Source organism: Diaporthe citri, assembly GCF_014595645.1.
Source record: "Diaporthe citri strain NFHF-8-4 chromosome Unknown scaffold_10, whole genome shotgun sequence".
NCBI lineage: Eukaryota > Fungi > Ascomycota > Sordariomycetes > Diaporthales > Diaporthaceae > Diaporthe > Diaporthe citri.
In genome coordinates, this window is record NW_025064855.1 from 1576816 (window position 1) to 1595866 (window position 19051).

At 43.9% G+C, this 19051-nt stretch overlaps 4 protein-coding genes and 1 non-coding gene across 5 annotated transcripts; 4 read left to right on the plus strand and 1 right to left on the minus strand.

Annotated features, from left to right (window-relative positions):
* Positions 1–355: 355 nt before the first annotated feature.
* On the minus strand, positions 356–2135 carry INS49_003638 (uncharacterized protein; the record flags this gene model as incomplete). The annotated part of the gene is made up of 2 exons (XM_043164431.1): positions 356–684; positions 743–2135. 2 exons carry the CDS (start codon positions 2133–2135, stop codon positions 356–358), a joined length of 1722 nt encoding a protein of 573 aa, XP_043019196.1.
* A 3879-nt stretch (positions 2136–6014) lies between these two features.
* INS49_003639 (uncharacterized protein) lies at positions 6015–6341 on the plus strand (the record flags this gene model as incomplete). The annotated part of the gene is made up of 1 exon (XM_043164432.1): positions 6015–6341. One exon carries the CDS (start codon positions 6015–6017, stop codon positions 6339–6341), a length of 327 nt encoding a protein of 108 aa, XP_043019197.1.
* Positions 6342–6660: 319 nt separating this feature from the next.
* On the plus strand, positions 6661–8499 carry INS49_003640 (uncharacterized protein; the record flags this gene model as incomplete). Its single annotated transcript, XM_043164433.1, has 3 exons — positions 6661–6921; positions 6984–8400; positions 8456–8499. The coding sequence occupies 3 exons, from the start codon at positions 6661–6663 to the stop codon at positions 8497–8499; spliced, it is 1722 nt and encodes a 573-aa protein (XP_043019198.1).
* Positions 8500–9125: 626 nt separating this feature from the next.
* Positions 9126–11039, plus strand: INS49_003641 (uncharacterized protein; the record flags this gene model as incomplete). The annotated part of the gene is made up of 2 exons (XM_043164434.1): positions 9126–10865; positions 10944–11039. The coding sequence occupies 2 exons, from the start codon at positions 9126–9128 to the stop codon at positions 11037–11039; spliced, it is 1836 nt and encodes a 611-aa protein (XP_043019199.1).
* A 401-nt stretch (positions 11040–11440) lies between these two features.
* Positions 11441–11533, plus strand: INS49_003642. The gene has a single exon. It is a non-coding gene; the product is annotated as a tRNA-Ser (tRNA).
* Positions 11534–19051: the final 7518 nt, after the last annotated feature.

Sequence of the window (19051 nt, forward strand, 5' to 3'; positions counted from 1 at the left end):
TGGCTGCTGCAAGTACCCCATGGGACATGACTTAGAATACATTTGTATATGAGTAAAGCACTTGTGGTATATCAGGGGTGGCATCATGTCACTGTAGAGGCTAAATCTCAAGCAGATGTAGCAAGTGACTAGGCGGGGTTAGTTCTTTAGACGCTTTGACCCGTCACAGGTACCACCGATTGAAGCACGGTCCAGTGAAACAATGTCTATCAAATATGTCGATTGACGAAAGTTCCTACTATGGTATGAATATTGATGCAACAAACTCAATCAAGGCTAAAGCGCAAATCCTGGGAATCGTGACCGTGAACGCCTCGCCTCAATATGTGATTTATACAACGTCAGTCAGTTTCTTTCAGTTGGTCGCCACGTCGGATGTGTGAATCCAATTGAGCGGGTTGCTGTCGTCGAAGCGGTACTCGTAGATGCCCCCCTCCGACAGCCCGTATATCATGCGGTTCTGCGCCGTGGCTATCGCCGTGAAGTTGGTCGACCCGGGCGGCCCGCCGCTGAGGGTGGGCGGGCCGCTCGCCCAGGCGCTCTCGTTCCAGAAGCTGGACGTCAGCGTGCCGTCCGAGGCGAGGTACGCCACGATCATGTTGGTCCACCCGTGGTCGCCGTATGAGACGGATGCCAGGCCCGGGCTGGGGTTGATCATTGCTGCGGCACTGTCGGCTGTGATGTCTGGGAGAAAATGTCAGTTCTCGGCTCAATTCCGTCTGGTCTTGCGGGGTGAACCTACCGGAGCTGCCGTCCACCCAGGTGAAGTTTGTCTCCGGGCCTTGCATGATCTCCAACAGCTTCCCCGAGGTGCCAAAGTGATAGACCCTCAGCGCGTTGTCGGTCGTACCGTATTTACCAGTGCCATCGTTGTCGGTGAATGGGCGCAGTGCCAACCCTGTTCCATTGGTAGACAACTCGGTACCAATTGGACCCGAGAACGACCAGGTGTTGTTGGTAAGATTGCAAAGCTGAATACTGCCGGCTGGCTCCTGGTATGCCAGGAACAACGAGTTCGTGCAGTTCTCGCAGATCTGCCAATAGGCGGAAAGCTTAGACCCTTCCATGGCCTGCGGCGCCAGGCGTGTGCCTAGTTCTCCCGCGAACCACACTTCGCCGATGATATCGGAGGCCCAGATCTCTGACACGAAGTTGTCGTTCGTCAGATAGTACAAGCTGACTTGGTAGGAGTTTGTCACGGCCGCCAAGGGCGTGCCGGCGAGAACGTCCAGGTTGTCCGCCCCAGTCATGTTCAAGACTGCTTGCGTGACGTTGCTGTAATACCACTCGTTGCTGACCGAGTCGCGGAGGGAGACTAATATGCTGCTATCGGATTCCTGGTAGAACAAAGCCGATCGAGCGACACCGGTGGTGTCCGTCCAGTTCACCGCAGCTAATTGCGTTGTGTTGAGGATTGTTAATATGTCGGTGGATGCAGAGCTACTACTTGATTTCTGCCCTTTCATGGTCAGGGTTACGCCGAGTACGGTGGCGAGCAGTACGAGGACGAAGACCAGCAGACCGATAGCCACGCACATGAATACCCGGCTTCCCATGCCGCACACTTTCACCTCGCGCGACTCTTCGTCCTGAATCTGCATCTGGCCGTAGTACGGTGAGCTCGGCACGCTGCGGTCACTGGTCAGAGGCACCGTGCTCAGATTTGACGACCGGAACCTGAGACTGTGGGGATAAGCTGGGACCGGGTCGGCCAGCGACGGCGAGACCATTGACGCCGATATTTGCCCGTCCATCGCGGCGATCTTCTCGCTTGCCTCGTCGACGATGACGGGCATTTTGTCGTCGTTGAGGTCCCATGACGGCGGTATGGCCTCCACCACCTCGGGCAGGTCGCTGTAGTTGTTGTCCGTGACGAGTGCGGGTCTCGGGGGGTCGATATCCATTGTTGACGACCGTGTTGACTTATCGCCCTCGATTACTGTGGTTCCCTCCACCCGCCTCGTCTCCATTTCCAAATTTGTTCCGTCAGTGTGCCCGTGCAGCGCTCTGGTCTCCGTCGGTGTCGTATTCAGGTCCCAGTGCGTGGTTCCAGCGACCTCGTCCACTACAGAAATCTCCGGGTTCTTGGCTTGGTTCCTTGAGTCGGGACCGTACCTGGCAGTGTCCTCGTCCATTGTGTCGATGATCGCGGTGGAATCTCGTCAACAGACGGCTCGGTCGAAGGAGACAGGTTGGGAGAATGACAGTTCGTCCTGGTCCTTGTTCAAACCAAGCTGCTGCAGTTTTTCATAGTTCGTAGGTGAAAGGCTTATACCTCAAGCCATCGGCGACTCCAAGTTGAGGCCGAGTAAGAAAAGGAGTGACTGAGGTTGGGTTTGATACTAGAGCGCACCCAGCGCGCGCCGCTGGACAGTAGTGAAAGTCGCGAATGCAATGATCGTGGATTGGCCAGCGGAGAAGAGGAAGAATCGAAAGGTGATAGCGATTTGGACCAGCCTGGGAAAGAGATCGACACAGCGAGAGACAAGGTTCTGGACCGGGAAGAAGAGAAGAGAGTTTCGAAGGCAGGGGATGAGGTTGTGTAGGAGATGTCGAGTCAGCCGTGTGTCGCTGTGACAGGGTAGCATCCAGAACAGGGAGTTCATCTCCAAGCGAGGACGGACACCGATCACCAGACTGGCGGAACAGGCCGGCACGACGTTGAGCCTAAAAAGTCTAGATAGATTGCCGAATAGGGCCTGGAGGCGGCGAGGCCGCCCTTGGCAACAGCTGGTAATAATTGAGCCTCCCGCAATCCAGTACTTCATCTAAGGGTCGAGACGGGTGGTGACGTTTCTGCTTTCCACGTTGATGGGCCTCCCGTTGCAACGTTGGCAAGCGTGAACCTCTGCCGAACTACAACTTTAGAATGTACATACTAGTGCTTCACTTTTCAGATCAGGCGCGCGGTGATCTGGCCCTACTGGGGGTCCCGCTTGCCGACGCTGCGAAGGGCCTCAGCCTCCAGGCCGTTGTGAGTGGGGTGATGCAGGGACAGGTAGGATGCAGGGGCTTTAAATTGAGCCTTGCTAGCAAGGTTCATGACTCTTACAATACATGGCATGAAGGCTGTCGCGTGGAAGAGCCTTAGCCGCTTGCGGCTCTCTCAGCCCCATCGGGTGGAGGCATAGCCCATGCCAAGATGCTTGTGTGTCCTGGACCAATGGAAGCAACATCCCCAAGCTTTGGATGAAGTTTCCTCTTTATTGACGGTGAATATATAGCACACTAGGGTAGACCGGTCGATCGATGGTCGATCAACTGTTGAGGGGCTGAGATAGTCGTCTGCAAACGTTTGCCGATAGAAACTCTAGATCCAAAGATCAGATGGGGTTCCAAGTTGATTGCCGAGTTTCGTCTTGCCAAGAATTTTGGAGGTCGGTTCAGCTGGTTTCAGCGTTGCAAGTATTCAATTACGCTTGAGAGTCATGACTATGGCCAGGTGATGAGCGTGTGATTCTTGGGCCACGGTGGTAATTGACCCGAGTGATCAAGTGGCAACAGCGGGACCACAACAGCCGGATAGAGTTTAAGTATTTCCGAGACTATGAAGTCGATCTGAAAGATGCTTAAACTCGTAGACACAGCAATCTGGGGTTTGTCGATGTTCTTGCGGCACACACAGCCTCAGATACAGAAGTCAAGAGAGCATACTGGACGTTTTTCAATGGCCATCCGCGGAAGATCTCATGAATCATCAACTAAGACCGGGACATCGGACCTGTTTTTTGCATGCAGTCCAGCTTTCTTGTTCCCAACGTCTGGTGCTCAACAATTCGTCCGGATGGATCTGGGCCCACTTTAGAACTCCAAACATGGTCTGATGCAGGAGTGTTCAGTTAGTGAGATAATAATGACTATGCCCTGATTGAATGAAAGGATGCTGGGCTCTCATACCCTCTGACTAATATCAAGGGCTCATCTGCAGTGCTAGTGACCCTTTGCGAAGCCTACATAGTATATCAGCCAACGAAATCCAGGATGAGAAACACGAAGACTGAATTATAGAGGATGAGAACGAGTTATGCCAGGGATGGAGGATCATATCAGTTATACTACTTGCTCTTATGGACCCAGAGGTCATTCTAGCCTTCATGAACACAAACTTTAATTCAGAATTTCAATATGGAATCTTAAGCGGTATCGTCAATTTTCCTTCTGTCCGGCCCCTTCATCCCGTGGATGCTGCTGGGGATGTTGACGGACTCGATTTCCTAAGTCCCTGCGAGCACTGCGATGAGAATGGCGCAACGATTTTGAGGAAGGATGTCTGGGCGCTGCTTCCCCATGGCCAATCGGGAGGACGAGACAGAGTATTATACTTTACCCCTGCTTTGGCGTCTGTGACCTCGGCATAAGTTGCTGACCCACCACTGGTACATATGGATAGGAGGCTGAGAAGAATGAATCAACACACAATATCGGGCACGTTCTCCCCTCTGCTCGCCTCATGCTTGGAAGTGCTACTCGCCGGCTCAATTTTGCCGTATCAACCGTGGAGATGCTCGCATCAACGTGACATCGTTCGGGCGGTATCACCACCTGTTGAGAAGTGAGGTTTCAAGGAGAATTGGACACGACCTTTTGCTTCGCAGAAAATTAACTAGGCCGTCCCGCAGATTACATGTGCAGGCGTTGAAAGTGTTTTAGGAACTGAAATTAACGGGCATTGGGCAGAGCTGTTATGGAGCGTGTTTTTTGATGCTAGCGGCGAAGCACAAGAGGTAGGTGTCAGCCATACAGAACTAAAGTCGTAATTCGAAGGATTCACTCCAGAGTCGACATGTAACTAGAGCCTCACCTCAGAACCCACGACTGCTCCACGAAATATTTGGGCTTCTGGATAATAGCCTGGTGTAGTCCCGCTCTATCAATTGGTTAAGTGTAGTGTCACGTCAGGCCTTATTTCAAGCGGATAGTACAAGTTGGAGAGCAAATCAAGGGGTTCGTGAAATGAGACCGCCAGGAATTCAATGAGAGTCACCACATGTACTCATCTGCTATCACGTTTGCTCTCTGCACCTTTGGATGAACTGAATGAGCGTTTTCAACCTTTTCCCCTCCACAGCTCAGCATAGGATCAGGACCGCAAGAACGAACAACATACCTCTTGAGGAGAATTTTAAGCTGTGAGATATCTACAGTACAGACCTTAGTGAAGCCGGACCCTGATGAGATACACTACGCATTCTCGGACCTAGTGCGTTGTGCTTCATTTTCTCTACAGCGCGACTGTCTGCATTCTCTGCTACGGAATTGAAGAGTCATGCCAGGTGAAATGGCGAGAGCGTCAACTGGGTTCTTCTTGGGAAGTAAACCATGCAGGAAACAAAAGAGGATTCCGGCCTAGATGTCTAGTTGCTACTAAAATTTGGCCAGCCTGGGATGCCGATCGCAGTCGCCGCCGTTGTTGATGAGGGTACCCCGTCCCCAGCGGCCCATCCACTTTGGATCACACATACGGAAGACAGGCAGCAAAGGCTTAGAAACTTAGCGCCAATAGCCTTGGCAGGGGTCATTCTCATCATCCCAGAAAACACATGACAGTCAAATAGATTGCATTGCTTGAGCGTTGAATACTTTCTATAGGACTGCTGGACTGGCAGCGGTTGCTGGTGTCTTGTTAGTGCCATGAGTCGCATGACTGGCGCCAAATTTTTGTTGCCGGGTGCATGCTATATGGCCCGTAACTTTGTTATTATTCCATTTGTAGATCTACCCAGGTGTTTCTGCTTGTGGGTTCCGCCGGTCAAATGAGTGGGCTGAACGACGAGATGAGGACTGCCTGCTCAATGTAGACAACTTATCGAATCCGGTAGCTTCGCAATCGGCTTCGGAGTGATCGGGGCCATGCTCAGCCCTCCTGGGCTGTCGCTGCCCTGCATTTTTGATGCGCTGAAGGCTGCTTTTTTAGACAGAAGGCAAGGGACTGGTATACGTGCCAGGGGTGTGATAACAACAGGCGGACTGCCAGGTCAAGCCGGCTGCGGCGTTGGCTTCCAAGCTCCCGCCACATGCCGACGTTAGTCATCCCCGTCCGTGCGTACCTGCACCGCACGCCTGCTGCTCGAGCTAGGCCCTGGGGCGACCCTGGGGCGACCCTGGAGCTACTCGGGCAGGTCGGGCTACCGTTACTCGAGCTGCCATGTGGGTCGGAGCTCCCGCGCGGCGGGCAGTGCCTTCCCCGGGATCGCACCTGCCCCATCGAGGATAGGCGCGAGCACGATATCGCCGTGGAGCCGCGACTCATCGTCAGCAAACCCCTCCAGAAGCGGCCAACACCGGCCTATCTTACCGCTTACCTGCACATCCTGCCCTCTTGTGACGCGACGGTGCTGTGATAAGCTTCCTTGGTTGCCGTGAATGCGATCGCGACGCAGCACCCACCGCTACTGAGCTCGGCCGGCTGTCGCGTTTGGACGTGCCGACGATTGCACTGCCCTGCAGCTCACCACCACCACCCACCCACAGCTGCACGCCTGCCCGTATGTGTGCAACAACGTCAGAGACTCGGTAAGTGTTCCTGTCCCCCTTCTTGGCTCCCCTCATTATTGAGGTATGTCAATACCTGGTGCGTCTTTCGACTTGACACAAGTGCGGGACGATTGAGTTGGGTGTGTTCGTCTGTCTCTTTGCCTCCCTGTCTTCGAACTTGTCAAGATGGCGTGCAAGACCAATATCAAGACCGTCCTCTGCGGGGCCTTGGCTCTTGCAACCGGTGCCGACTGTCTCCGGACCTCCTTCTCTGTCAGTGAGCTTGCAAGCATCGCAGCTGGTGAGGCTTCGCTGCAGGAAGAGTACAGCCGCGTCCAGAGAGACGTCGCTGCCGCAGCCGACACAAACCCCAGCCTGCTATATCCAGCTCACAACCTGTCTGTGCCTGTCGACCACTTTCACAATGACAGTTTGTATGACCCACGCGTAAGTCTCAGAGCCTGCGTCAGCACAGCCGCCTTCCAAGCCGCTAACTGGGGCTACCATAGACAAACGACACTTTCAACTTGAGATATTGGTTCGATGCGAGCCACTATGAGCAGGGCGGGCCTGTCATCGTCCTGCAGAGTGGAGAGACTTCCGGTGTTGGCCGCCTGCCTTTTCTCCAGAAGGGCATCGTGTCCATCCTTGCGCAAGCCACGGGTGGCCTGGGAGTCATCCTGGAGCATCGTTACTATGGCACGAGCTTTCCCGTCTCCGACCTCAGCATCGAGAGTCTACGCTTCCTCACCACGGACCAGGCCCTGGCAGATATGGCCTACTTTGCCCAGAACATAAAGTTTCCAGGGCTTGAGGACATTGACCTCACATCGGCCAGCGCCCCATATATCGCGTACGGGGGGTCCTACGCTGGGGCATTTGTGGCTTTTCTCCGCAAGCTCTACCCTGACGTCTACTGGGGCGCTATCTCAAGCTCCGGGGTCACAGAGGCTATCTATGACTACTGGGCGTATTATGAAGCGGCGAGGCTATTTGCACCAGGTGACTGTGCGACCACGACCCAGAAGTTGACCAATGTTGTCGACAACATCCTCATCGGCAAGAATGGCACTGAGTGGGTGCAGCGTGTGAAGGATGTGTTCGGCCTGGGCAATGTCACCCGAGACGACGACTTCGCGAGCTCAATCTCCGGCGGGGTTGCTGGCCTGCAAGGTACAAACTGGGACCCGGCTTTGAACAGCACGAGCTTCGGTGTGTATTGCGATACCGTATCCAGTGATGCGATCATCTACAACGCCACTGTGTCGAGGAAGGCCGAGGCGATCGAGATACTGAAAGCCGGTGGCTACGAGGGCGATGTGGACACGCTTACGAACCGGTTCCTCAACTACATTGGATACATCAACCGTACTGTCGTTGCTAGCTGTGCGTCCCGGGGGTCAAGCCAGGACGAGTGCGTGACCAACTACGACCCCAGCTTCTACAAGCAAGATGATATCACACAGACATGGCGTGCATGGCCCTGGCAATACTGCTTTGAGTGGGGGTACCTCCAGACTGGCTCAGGCGTCCCGGAAGACCAGCTCCCTCTGATCTCCCGACTGATCGATCTTGACTACTCTTCGGTCATCTGCAAAGAGGCGTTTAACATTACCACACCCTCCAAGGTCGAGCGGATCAACCAGTGGGGCGGTTTCAATATCTCATACCCACGGCTGGCCATTGTTGACGGCGAGAAGGACCCCTGGCGGCAGGCGACACCTCATGCCATCGGCCTACCGGACAGGGTGTCCACGACGAGCGAGCCATTCATCTTGATCGAAGACGGAGTGCACCACTGGGATGAAAACGGGCTGTTCCCGAATCAGACGACAGCTGAACTGCCTCCAGCTCCTGTCAAGGAGGCTCAGGCACAGGAGGTTGAATTTGTAAAGGCCTGGGTGGAGGAGTGGAAGCAGGCCAAGAGTACGGCTGGTTAGAGAGCCTGGGATATCGAGATGTGTTACTAACCAAGCTGCAGGTAAACTCGAACAAGCTGTGCCACAGGCTGAGATGGAGCTGTAGTGTCGTGAGGTGTGTGGAGCGTTGAGGAGCCGAGGGCTGCGTGAGCGAGGCTCAAGTGAATCTTGAGAAACCTGGAGTCAGGATATACATATACAATATATACGTCCATCTGACCAGATCATGTGAAAAATAATTACAAACTGATATGGCGCCAGCTTTGGTCCTTATTGAGGTGTCCATCAATTGAGTGAAGGGGACCACTGCTCGGGTGCGGCTTAGGAGGTACCCAGGTACAGGGCGAGTGGCCCAAGCGTCCTCAAGTCCCCGCCGTCGGGGAGGCTCTTGCAGGAGCTGCTGGCTTGAGCGCGATTCAGCTGGTCGAGAACGCGATAGCAAAAAAACTGCAGCAAACAATCCATCATTTGCGCATCCATTCCACCCTCGTCGTCATTGTCGCCCACCACCACCTCGGCTGCCAACTCCCTGTTTTCCTGAATTGACCTTTTGATCCCCACACCTGGTGCCAGTCCATTGCTCTGCGGCGTGCTGCAGCCCCTCCGCCGGGCCCAGCCTGACCCTGAAGCCCACCAGTTCTTGGCCCTCGTCCTCGCCCTCGACCTCCCTTTGTGGCGCCAGTGCTTGCAATAGCCCCATGCGATAGCAACCTACTACAACAAGCAGCTGCAATGTCCTCGACTTCGGTGAGAGAGGAGCCTCAGGCTTTCTTCTCCACTTATGCGCCCCGACTGCGTGCCTACAGAAATTCACTCCTCACGCCCGTTCTGCCTTCCTCGCAACCAACAGGTCCCCTGTCCCGGACGACGAAGCGCGGTACCACAATCATCAACTATGCAGAAGACGGCTACGACTATGATGTCTCCGATGATGACAACTCGAGACGGCGACCGACAGGACTGCGCAGCCTGCGACGCGAGGACAGCGGTGCACAGCTCGACCCCGGCGACAAGTTCGATAAGGAGATCTTCGAGCCCGTTGACGTGCAAGGCGTATACCGAGACTGGATGAACAAGTCAAAGCAAGGCCTCTCCGACATGCAGAACTACGCGCAATCCTGCCTACCACTCACCCTCATACCCATCCGCATCGACCTCGACATCCCAGCCTTTACACCTCTGCCGGCGCATCCTCCACCAGCCCCCAACATGCCGGGCATCGACTACACTGCGCCTCAGTACAAGTCGGGCGAGATGACTATCCCATATAAGCTTCGAGATACGTTCTTGTGGAACTTGCACGAGACGCTGATGACCACGGACCAGTTTGCGGCGACCCTTGTCCAAGACCTCGACCTCCCCAACAGGAATCTGGCCATCGCAGAGATCAGCAAGCAGATCAGGACTCAGCTCGAGGAGTACGCAGGCGTTGCGCTGCACCCTCTCTTCCACTCACATGCCAACGGTAGCGAATCAGGCCCCCGGCAGAATGGCACCAGCATACCACCAACTCCCCTACTCAAGGCGTCTGGGTCCACGGGACCCGATACGCCCGCTAGAAGCGGCCTGTCCCACCTGCCCGCGACGCCGTCGGCCCTCGGAACATCGACACCAGTCCTTGGGGCTACGGCAGTACCGACACAGGAGACCACCGGCGAGGTCACCGCGACCGCGGAGCACATCACAGCCGACTCCGACGACCTCAACCCTGAGGACACCTACCGGTGCATCATCAACCTGAGCATCAACCTCGGGCACCAGCTTTACACGGACAAGTTCGAGTGGTCGCTCCTCCACCCCGCAGGCACAGCCGAAGCATTCTCCAAGCAGACATGCGCCGATCTTGGCCTGACCGGCGAATGGGTCCCAGCGATGACGCACGCGATCTACGAGGCTGTCCTACGTCTCAAGAAGGAAGCCTGCGAATCTGGCGGTGTGATATCAGGCTGGGTAGGCGCGAGCGCCATGAACGGCGGCGACTTCCCGAACGACGCAGCCATCACGGCACAAGGGGAGCGGGCCGGGTGGCGGTACGACCCGGAGCATCTGGCGGACGAGTGGGAGCCCAAGATAGAGACGCTGTCAAAGGAGGAGATCGAGAAGCGCGAAGGCGACCGCGAGAGGCAAATAAGGCGACTCCGGCGCGAAACGGCACGGTTCTCGAGCAACACGGGTATGATGGGCGGCGTGCCTGCCGGCTTCGGCTTCACGGGCCTGATCGAGCAGGAGGAAGAGCGGATGGGCCGGGGCGAGCGGAGCAAGAAGAAGCGGCGGTTCAGGAGCTTGTCGCCGCTGGGGAGGGCCAGCACGCCAGGAGGCAGGTTCACGCCTGACGTTGGCGCTGGTCCCGGCGGTGGCTACGGCGGTGGCGGCACGTTGACGGAACAGGAGCGGTTCACATGGAGGTGCTACCACTGTAGGGTATGGGGCAGCAGTGTTTGGGCCGTCCGCGATGGGCCCCATGGACCAAGGGTGAGCTTCCAAATTTCCCCATTCCAAAATGGCACATGCGCATTACTACTTGGAAGATTTGCTAACGCTGGCCTGCAGACTCTGTGCAACAACTGCGGCTTCATGTACGAACGTGACAGGAAGCTACCCCGGTGGACGAAGAACCTGCACATTAAGGACTCAAGGCCCCAGTAGAGGGTCGGTGGTCCATGCTTTTATCTGTTCTTTTTCTGCGACTGGCTGGACTTCCAAGGAGTTCCGAGGGGGTTTTTGCACACGTCTATTGTACGAAATGATGGTCCATTGAGGTTCTTTCGGGTGAGGACGGGGTCGGGAGTGGATGTCTCCCGCTCCTGTATGAGTACCTAGATAGATAGATGATGGTGATGTTAATAGCCCTTACTACAGCTTGCCACCTGGATGACAGGGTACGCTGGTGCTGGCGAAGGAGAAATGAATGAATTCGGAACAGAAGTTCGTCTAAAGGAGAATGCTTTGTTGATTGCATAGGTGCGTGCTTGAGGGACCGAGTACCCGTAGCTCCGTACCTGACGATCTCTACCCCAGAAACTTTCGCTGTTTTACAGTGTATGACGGGGCGCGTGGCTCAACCGCTCTGAGTCATGACGTTGCTTTCGAATAAATAAGCAGAATTTCGAAGGTAGTAGGTTCGAACCCTGCCGTGCCCTTTTCTGAGCGATCTGCTTTGTGGAACAGCCGACCACGTCAAAATACTACGGCGCGTACCCTGGGTGTCAGCCAGTGGTACTTGAATTTGTGGGAACGATTGCCGGGGCTGCTAGGGAGCCCCCCTGGTATTATCCAACCACGTCTTCCCAGGTTTTTCCCCTCGCGGTTTTTCTGGGAAGCCGCCCCACCGCTTACGACTAAGACAGTAATATGGGGCTTGAAATCTTCGGACACGCTATCAAGCTTACAATTTAGGTACCTAGGAATGGGAAGGAAATACGGAGGATTGGTGGAAAGGGATGACTTCGGTTTGTAACTGTATACTGCTTCTGTTAGCCTACCGCCTAGCCGTACTCACGCCTGAATACGCCCAAGTGCAGCGTCGGCCAGCCCAGGAGTAGCAGTGTTAGACACTAGATAGAACCTACCCCTGGGCCTTCGGCCCCAGGTGTCAATCAACACACACACACACATACAGTGTATGACGAGTCACCGCTAGCGTGACCACCTGCAGCTGTATCAAGGGGTTCTGCAATAAGAGGGTTGTATTCAATTTCTAATTATGGTTTTATCTAAATTTATGCCGAAGGGTTGAGGGGCCAAGGACTACCTATCAATGCCCATAAGAGGTTTATGCAATGCTCCTTCCTTACAATCTACCCCCTCTAAAAAATAGCAGCGCCCTCGCAGCTAATAAATAATTCTAAAAAATGCATTTAATAAATTAATCATCTTATATTCCGTCTTTTAAGCAAAGTATTAAGCCTAAATTATTTCTATCTTCCTCATAGTCTCTATTTCCATCCTTCAAAGCGTTAGGGTCATTTTAAGGTTTATCCCGTAATCTATTATATTCCTTATAATTAGCTGCTTTCACATTTCCACCTAATTTAAAGTTATCCATAAAAAGTTCCAACTTAAAAGTACATCCATTATTAAGTAATTTAATAATAATATCCATAACATCTTAAATAACAAGGAAGGCATTAAATTCATTCACAATCATTTTAATAAATAAAATATAATGGCTGCCTTTTAAGGTATTAATTTATTTATCCTTCTTAATTAACTAATCTTTTAAGCTAGTAATATATATAATGCTAAGGTTAAATTATGTCTAAAGTAAGTTCCGCTAAGTATTCAATTTAGTATTTTCCAACTATAATTTTGCGATTTAGGCTTGCTATTTATTAACTTTAGCGGCGAACTTAGCATTTTCCATTTTATATCGCTTATACTTTTACTATTTTATTAAAGGCAAGGACATTATTAATAGGAAATATAAATAAATATCGGTATATTCCATTGCAGGCAAGAAAGGTAACATAAACTAACGAATCATCACGTTATTAATGGGAAATATAATGAGTTGCAAGAACATATCAAACTTTATCTTCTTTAAGTTGCATTGCAAACTCGCCATAAGCATTATATTAAATTTTTTTTAATTAATTTTCTTTAATAAACTATATTCTCCAATTTAAAATGATATAATAAAGACATTAAAATCGCTATTAAAGGAGCAATCATTAAAGGGAGGTAGTTTTTTAAGCAGATTTTCTTTAATTTCATCACGCACGGATTTAACGGCTTTAGCATTTTCATTAAAATTGCTTTCACCTAAGGATCCTTTAAATTTAAATTAAGATTCAGCCTAAGAAGAAAAAATATTATAATCCACTATATTAAATAAGTATTATAAAGAATATAGCAAAATTAAAGCTTTTTTAATTAATTAATTTATCTTTGCGTTTACATAAAAAAGATATTAATTAAATTTTCCATTAATAATATTCTACAATTTATTATAAATATATATTCACCATTTATATTCCTTCTTCTTATGCCTTTTAACGAATTACAGGAGCTTTTTATCATATTCCCACTTTTATATTAAGTAGATAAAAATAAAGAGATCCATAGCTTTATTAAGTTTATTAATTTTAACCCTATTAAAATTAAAAATTATTTATAATATAATATGCAAGTTTCTTATAATAATCATTAAGCCGACTTAATTATTTCAATGCATAATGTCGTTAATGTTTTTAATTTAGGGCTTTAAATTTTAAAAAAGATCTGCAGCTTAGCGCTTTGCTTTAAATTTATGCCGTTTAAGTTCGTTTTTAAATAGCTTTTTACTCTTATCTCCTTCCGTTATTACTATTAGCGATAAGCTTAAATTGCAAGGCTATCTTAAGTATATCTTCCGTTAAATAAAAATAAATAGAAAAATAAAAGGAAAGAAGAAGTTTATAATTCCTAAGAAAAAACTAAAATTATACTTTAAGTAATGCTATATTTATCCCATTTTTTCATCCAAAGTTTTTAAGTAAATATTATTATAAGTCACTATAACAATTATTAATAATAGTTATTAATAATAGTTATTATATTAAGTTTATAATAAATAATTATTTATAAATGAATTTATTAAGCAGTAATTATGCATTAAGTTTTAATTACAGCAAGGTTATCCATTCTCAGAATTTAGGTCCCAATTCAATATATTTAATAAGATATTTTATATCCTTTAATCCTAAATATTGTTAATTAATTATGCACTTTACATAATCTTTAATTTAAATGGATTTAATCCAAGGTATATCTTAATTAAATAAATCTAAAGGGTATGGCTTAAGGTAATTAATAAAAACAATATTATACTTTAACTTTTATGCGCGCGGAAAGTTAAGTTAATATGCAAAACGGCCAATCCTTTCCATAACTTTAAAAGAGTTTACATATTATAATTTATATTTATAATTAACATCTTATGAAATTCCATATCCTTTATATAGTTAAAGTAATACCTATGCTCTAACTTTAAAGAATTATATAAGATATTATTTATTAAAATATGCTTTTATCATTATCACCGTAAATGCTAAGGCATTATATATATAAATATGGCTTTAAGAAAGGTTTAGCAGTTAATAAGGTACTTAATCCATAATAATATTTAAAACATCATTTAAAATAAAGCCTTTAATAATTTCATTTAAGGAAATCCCGATTGCTTAAAATTTGCTATTACAGTATTTAAATTATATCCATGGTAAAGTATTTAATTATTTTCATGAATTATTAAGGCCGTGGATAAAGTAGCAAAGCGCGGATTTAATAATTTATACCATCCTTTTTAACTAGCTATTAATTTATAAATAATATATAGTTATATAAAGTAGCTTTATTCTAAATAATTTCCATATTAATAATTAAATGCTTAATAGGAATTTAAGGTCTTGGTTTAAGAGGATAACTTTTAAATAGCCCTAATTACTTTAAAGCAAGTATCATAGCAAAGAGAAGGCTTATTCCATAGCTTTCTATATTAATTTTCCAAATACCAGCAATAAATCCTTTAAGAATTTATAAATTACTAAGAGAATATAGTTATAGCCTTTTATTAAGGGAAGTTTAAGAATAAAGTTCATTATAATCCAATAATATAAATATAATAAGCTAAGCAGCGATTATAAGCTCCTATAAGCTTTATATTTTTTAATATTAAAAACTTAGTAATTAAGGCAGTAATAAGTAAATTTACATAGCTTAAAATGCAATCTTTTAATGCAAAAGGGCTAAAGAAATTTACTAAGTTAAGCATAACTATAGTAGCTACCTATATAAGCAAGTTCCAAGATTTTAATTATACACAATTAAGGAATGCAAAGATAAGGAGTTCCGTCTTTATTTAATATTTTTTAAATAAGATTAAAGCGAATTTTAAATAAAAGGATGGCTTTATTCTTATGAAAAGCATTATTTCGCTATATTATATCCAAAATTCTTATCCATTAGGGGTTTATTTAATAGCTATCTTAAAGGCGCTTGTAAAAGTCAGGAGATATTTTAATATATACATTTCCATTTTATAAATTTAATTTCAAAGGTATCGTAAAGGCTATTAAGCGCATTTTTAAGAAAAACAATTAATATTTATCTTAATTATTTAAGAAAACATTTAGTTTACTATCTTTAGTTAGCGATGACACGTTTAATAACGGTATATATAATAATGCATTTAGCATAATATTCTCTCTTCTCAATTTATATAGTAAATTAATTTTAAAGGCGCTAATATATTTAAGAGCATAGATTAATTTCTTATTATTTATTAAAGCTATAATAAAGTTAATAATATTAAGTTATTTAAAAAGGGCAAGGATTGCTAAGTGGTTTATGCAAATTGTAAAATAATGCTTAGTAACGTTAATTTAATATCAACATTTTTTAAGTACCTATACATAGCTAAAAAGTTCCATTTTCATAGCCTAGTATTAACATTCCGCGAAGAATAAAGTACGGCTAAAGTACATAATTATTTTAATTAAAGTTTACAATAAGTATATAATAATATGGCTATCTTTTATAAGTTTCCTTATAATTAAATCCGCTATATAATAAACTTATACTTTAATTCCAAACGCAAATATATTAAAATCAATAAATAAACGCCTTTTTAAATTAAAGTATATAATGAATATAAACTTAGTTAGGTTTTATTTTATAGTATTAAAGGCAGCTTTCTTTGCATCGCTAGGCAAGGCAAATATAATTCATTTTATTTAATTCTCTTAAGCTATTTTATCCTTTAGCTTTATTAAGGCATTTAGTTAATGGAAATTTATTTTTTATTATTTAAAAGGCTTAATCTTTATTATAAAACGCGAAACGTTATATCTTATATAGCCTATAAGGCTAATAAAATATTTTAAATCCTTTAATAAGCAGGGAAATTCTAAGGCTTTAATAGCCTTTAAACGTTCTTTAATTATAAAAAGGTTAAAAGAGTTAATATAATAGCTAAGCATAATAGCTATTAATGCTGCAAAATAGGATTTTTTTAAGCCTATTAAAATATTCTTTTATTATAGTTAATTGAAAACTAAATGAATATTATTAATATAGTCTTGCAAGGAGCTGTTTATAATAATAATTATATTATTAATATATACTTTAGCAAATATATCTTTAAGGAGCCAATCCATTTATTATTATATATAGGTTAGGCTATTATAATATCCTATAATAGCGTAGTTAAATGTAAATTATCCATAAGCTATTATAATAATAAACATTCATTAAGATTTAAGATAAATTCACCATTAGTAAAAGAAAGCAATAGCGTTGAAAACCGTAATATATTTTGCATTTATAATCTTTAAGAGAATTTGGTTTTGGCTTTTTATAGGGTATACATTAAGGACCAATATACGGTTTAATCCTTAAATATTAATCACCATGCAACCTTTCTAAGTATCGTTTAGCATAGTTTATTAAATAATAAATACAGAAAAAGAAAAGGGAATGAATTAAGTTATCCATTTAATTTTTTTAATAGCTTGCAATTTATTTAAAGTTTTATTAATAATTTTAGCGTCCTTTAAGATTATAAAATAAACTTTGCACTTTTTTAGAATTATATCTTATTAGTTTTACCTAAGGCAAATCTTAAGCCATTTATTTTATAAAGCTTTAGCTTAACCTTTATTTTTAAAGATATTTATATTTTCATTAAGGAAACTTAAAAGCTTATCTTAATTAATAAGGTTTAGGTTGAAAAATACATTAATGCCTATTAAGATATGCGTTTAAAAGTTATTTAACGGCATTATTTTTAAACATTAAGAATTTAAGAATTCATAAAAGGCTGTAAATATAATCTTATTATCTTTATTAATAACATAAATTTAACATTATAAGTTTAAAGAATATAGGTATCTTATAAATATTTTATTAAATATAATAATAGGCTTATTCATTTCATTTTTAATAACTATATAAGCTAAATAAATATTCATAAGGAAAGTATAAACGCTAAATTAAGTTAATATAAGGGTAAACACTAAGTCTTAAATATCATTAATATATAGGCAATGTTTAATAAGAAAATAAATAGCTAATTTAGGTAATATAATAATATATTGCACAGCAAATACCCTAGCCTTTATTAAGCGGCTATAATTTCTCATTTCCATAGGAATTTAAATATAGCAAAAGTTAATATTAATATATCCTTTTAAATTAATAATATTAAAGCCCTTTAATCCCATGGCGTTTATGCCAATAAGCATATTAGCCTTTAAGTCTTTAACTATAAAAACTTTACAAGTAAATAAAGCAATTACTACGATCCCGCAATTAATATGTTTTTCCAGGAATTGCAATGGCATAAGTATATAATTATATAACTTATAAATTTTCATTTTAAGTCCGCGTAATTATAGCGAAGATATACGTTTATAAATTAGCAAAAGGGGATAATTTTATTATAACCATTATTTATCTACCATCATTTAATTACAGCCAATATCGCTATAAATATTTAATAATAATTTAAATAGCAGTTAAATAAAAAGATGCAAATAAGTCTAAAAGCAAAAACCAAATCCTATCCTAAATTCTAAATTAACCCTTACCGGCAACTAAATTATCTCCACGCCCCTTATAATATTTAATAGGACACTAAAGCCTTTTAGTTTTTTACCAGCTGCTTTAAGGCATCTTTTAATGCGCCATCTAAGCCTTAATCATTTAATGAGCTAGCAATCTCCGCCTTAGCTGCAAAAGCCATTAATATTTATCTTCATCAGGGCTAAGGCTTTTTAAAATAAATAAAGTAAACATAATTTATTAGCAAATTATTACTATAAAAATGCTTAATGCAATAGCAATAAACAGATAATAACGACATTAATATACCAAAAAAGGCAATATTTAAATAGTTATCATAATTATTAACAGGAAACGCTTCCTTAAAGGGATAATTAAAAGCCTTAGCGGCTATATTTATAAAGAACTCTTTATCCAAGACTTCCTTAACTAAAGGTAATTAATATGCAAGCATATTAAGTTGCTCCACAAAGTCCGCAGACTTACCATAATAGGCCTAATAAAGCTAATTTCATTAATATAATTTAACAGCGAATAGGGCTTATAGGGCGGGTAGGCAACGATTCTTTAAAATAAGCTATTATTAGCAATCTCCTAGCTATAGCTATTATTAAGCAGGTTATTACTACTCATCCTATTATTAATGCCATGCGGCGTACTAATTTAATAGCAGCTAAGGTTAACTATATCCAGCATTTTAAATCTAGCCTTAACCAGCCAATCAAACCAGCAGTTAAAACTAATTCTAAGTTTAATTAGCCGTATACAGTTAATTATACTACGAAAGAGCTTAAGGTAGCTACGCTTAAAAGCATTACTATAATTACCATTACTAGGGCTGCAAAGGCAAATACCATAAAGCATAGGGGACATTTAACCTATCTTTATAAACAAGTATAAGCTAACAAGGACAAATAACATTCTAAGCAGATAAATATCATTATCAAGCTAGGTTAAGAATTACACTTTCATGGTTTTAAATATCATCCAAAAAGCTTTTCAATATCATTGCTTTATTAAGTTTTTAAAGTTTAAACTTAATTTTAAAAGCAAGCGATTTAAACATAGCAATTAACTATACAGAAAGCTCCATATTGCAAGTCTTCGCATTCGCAATA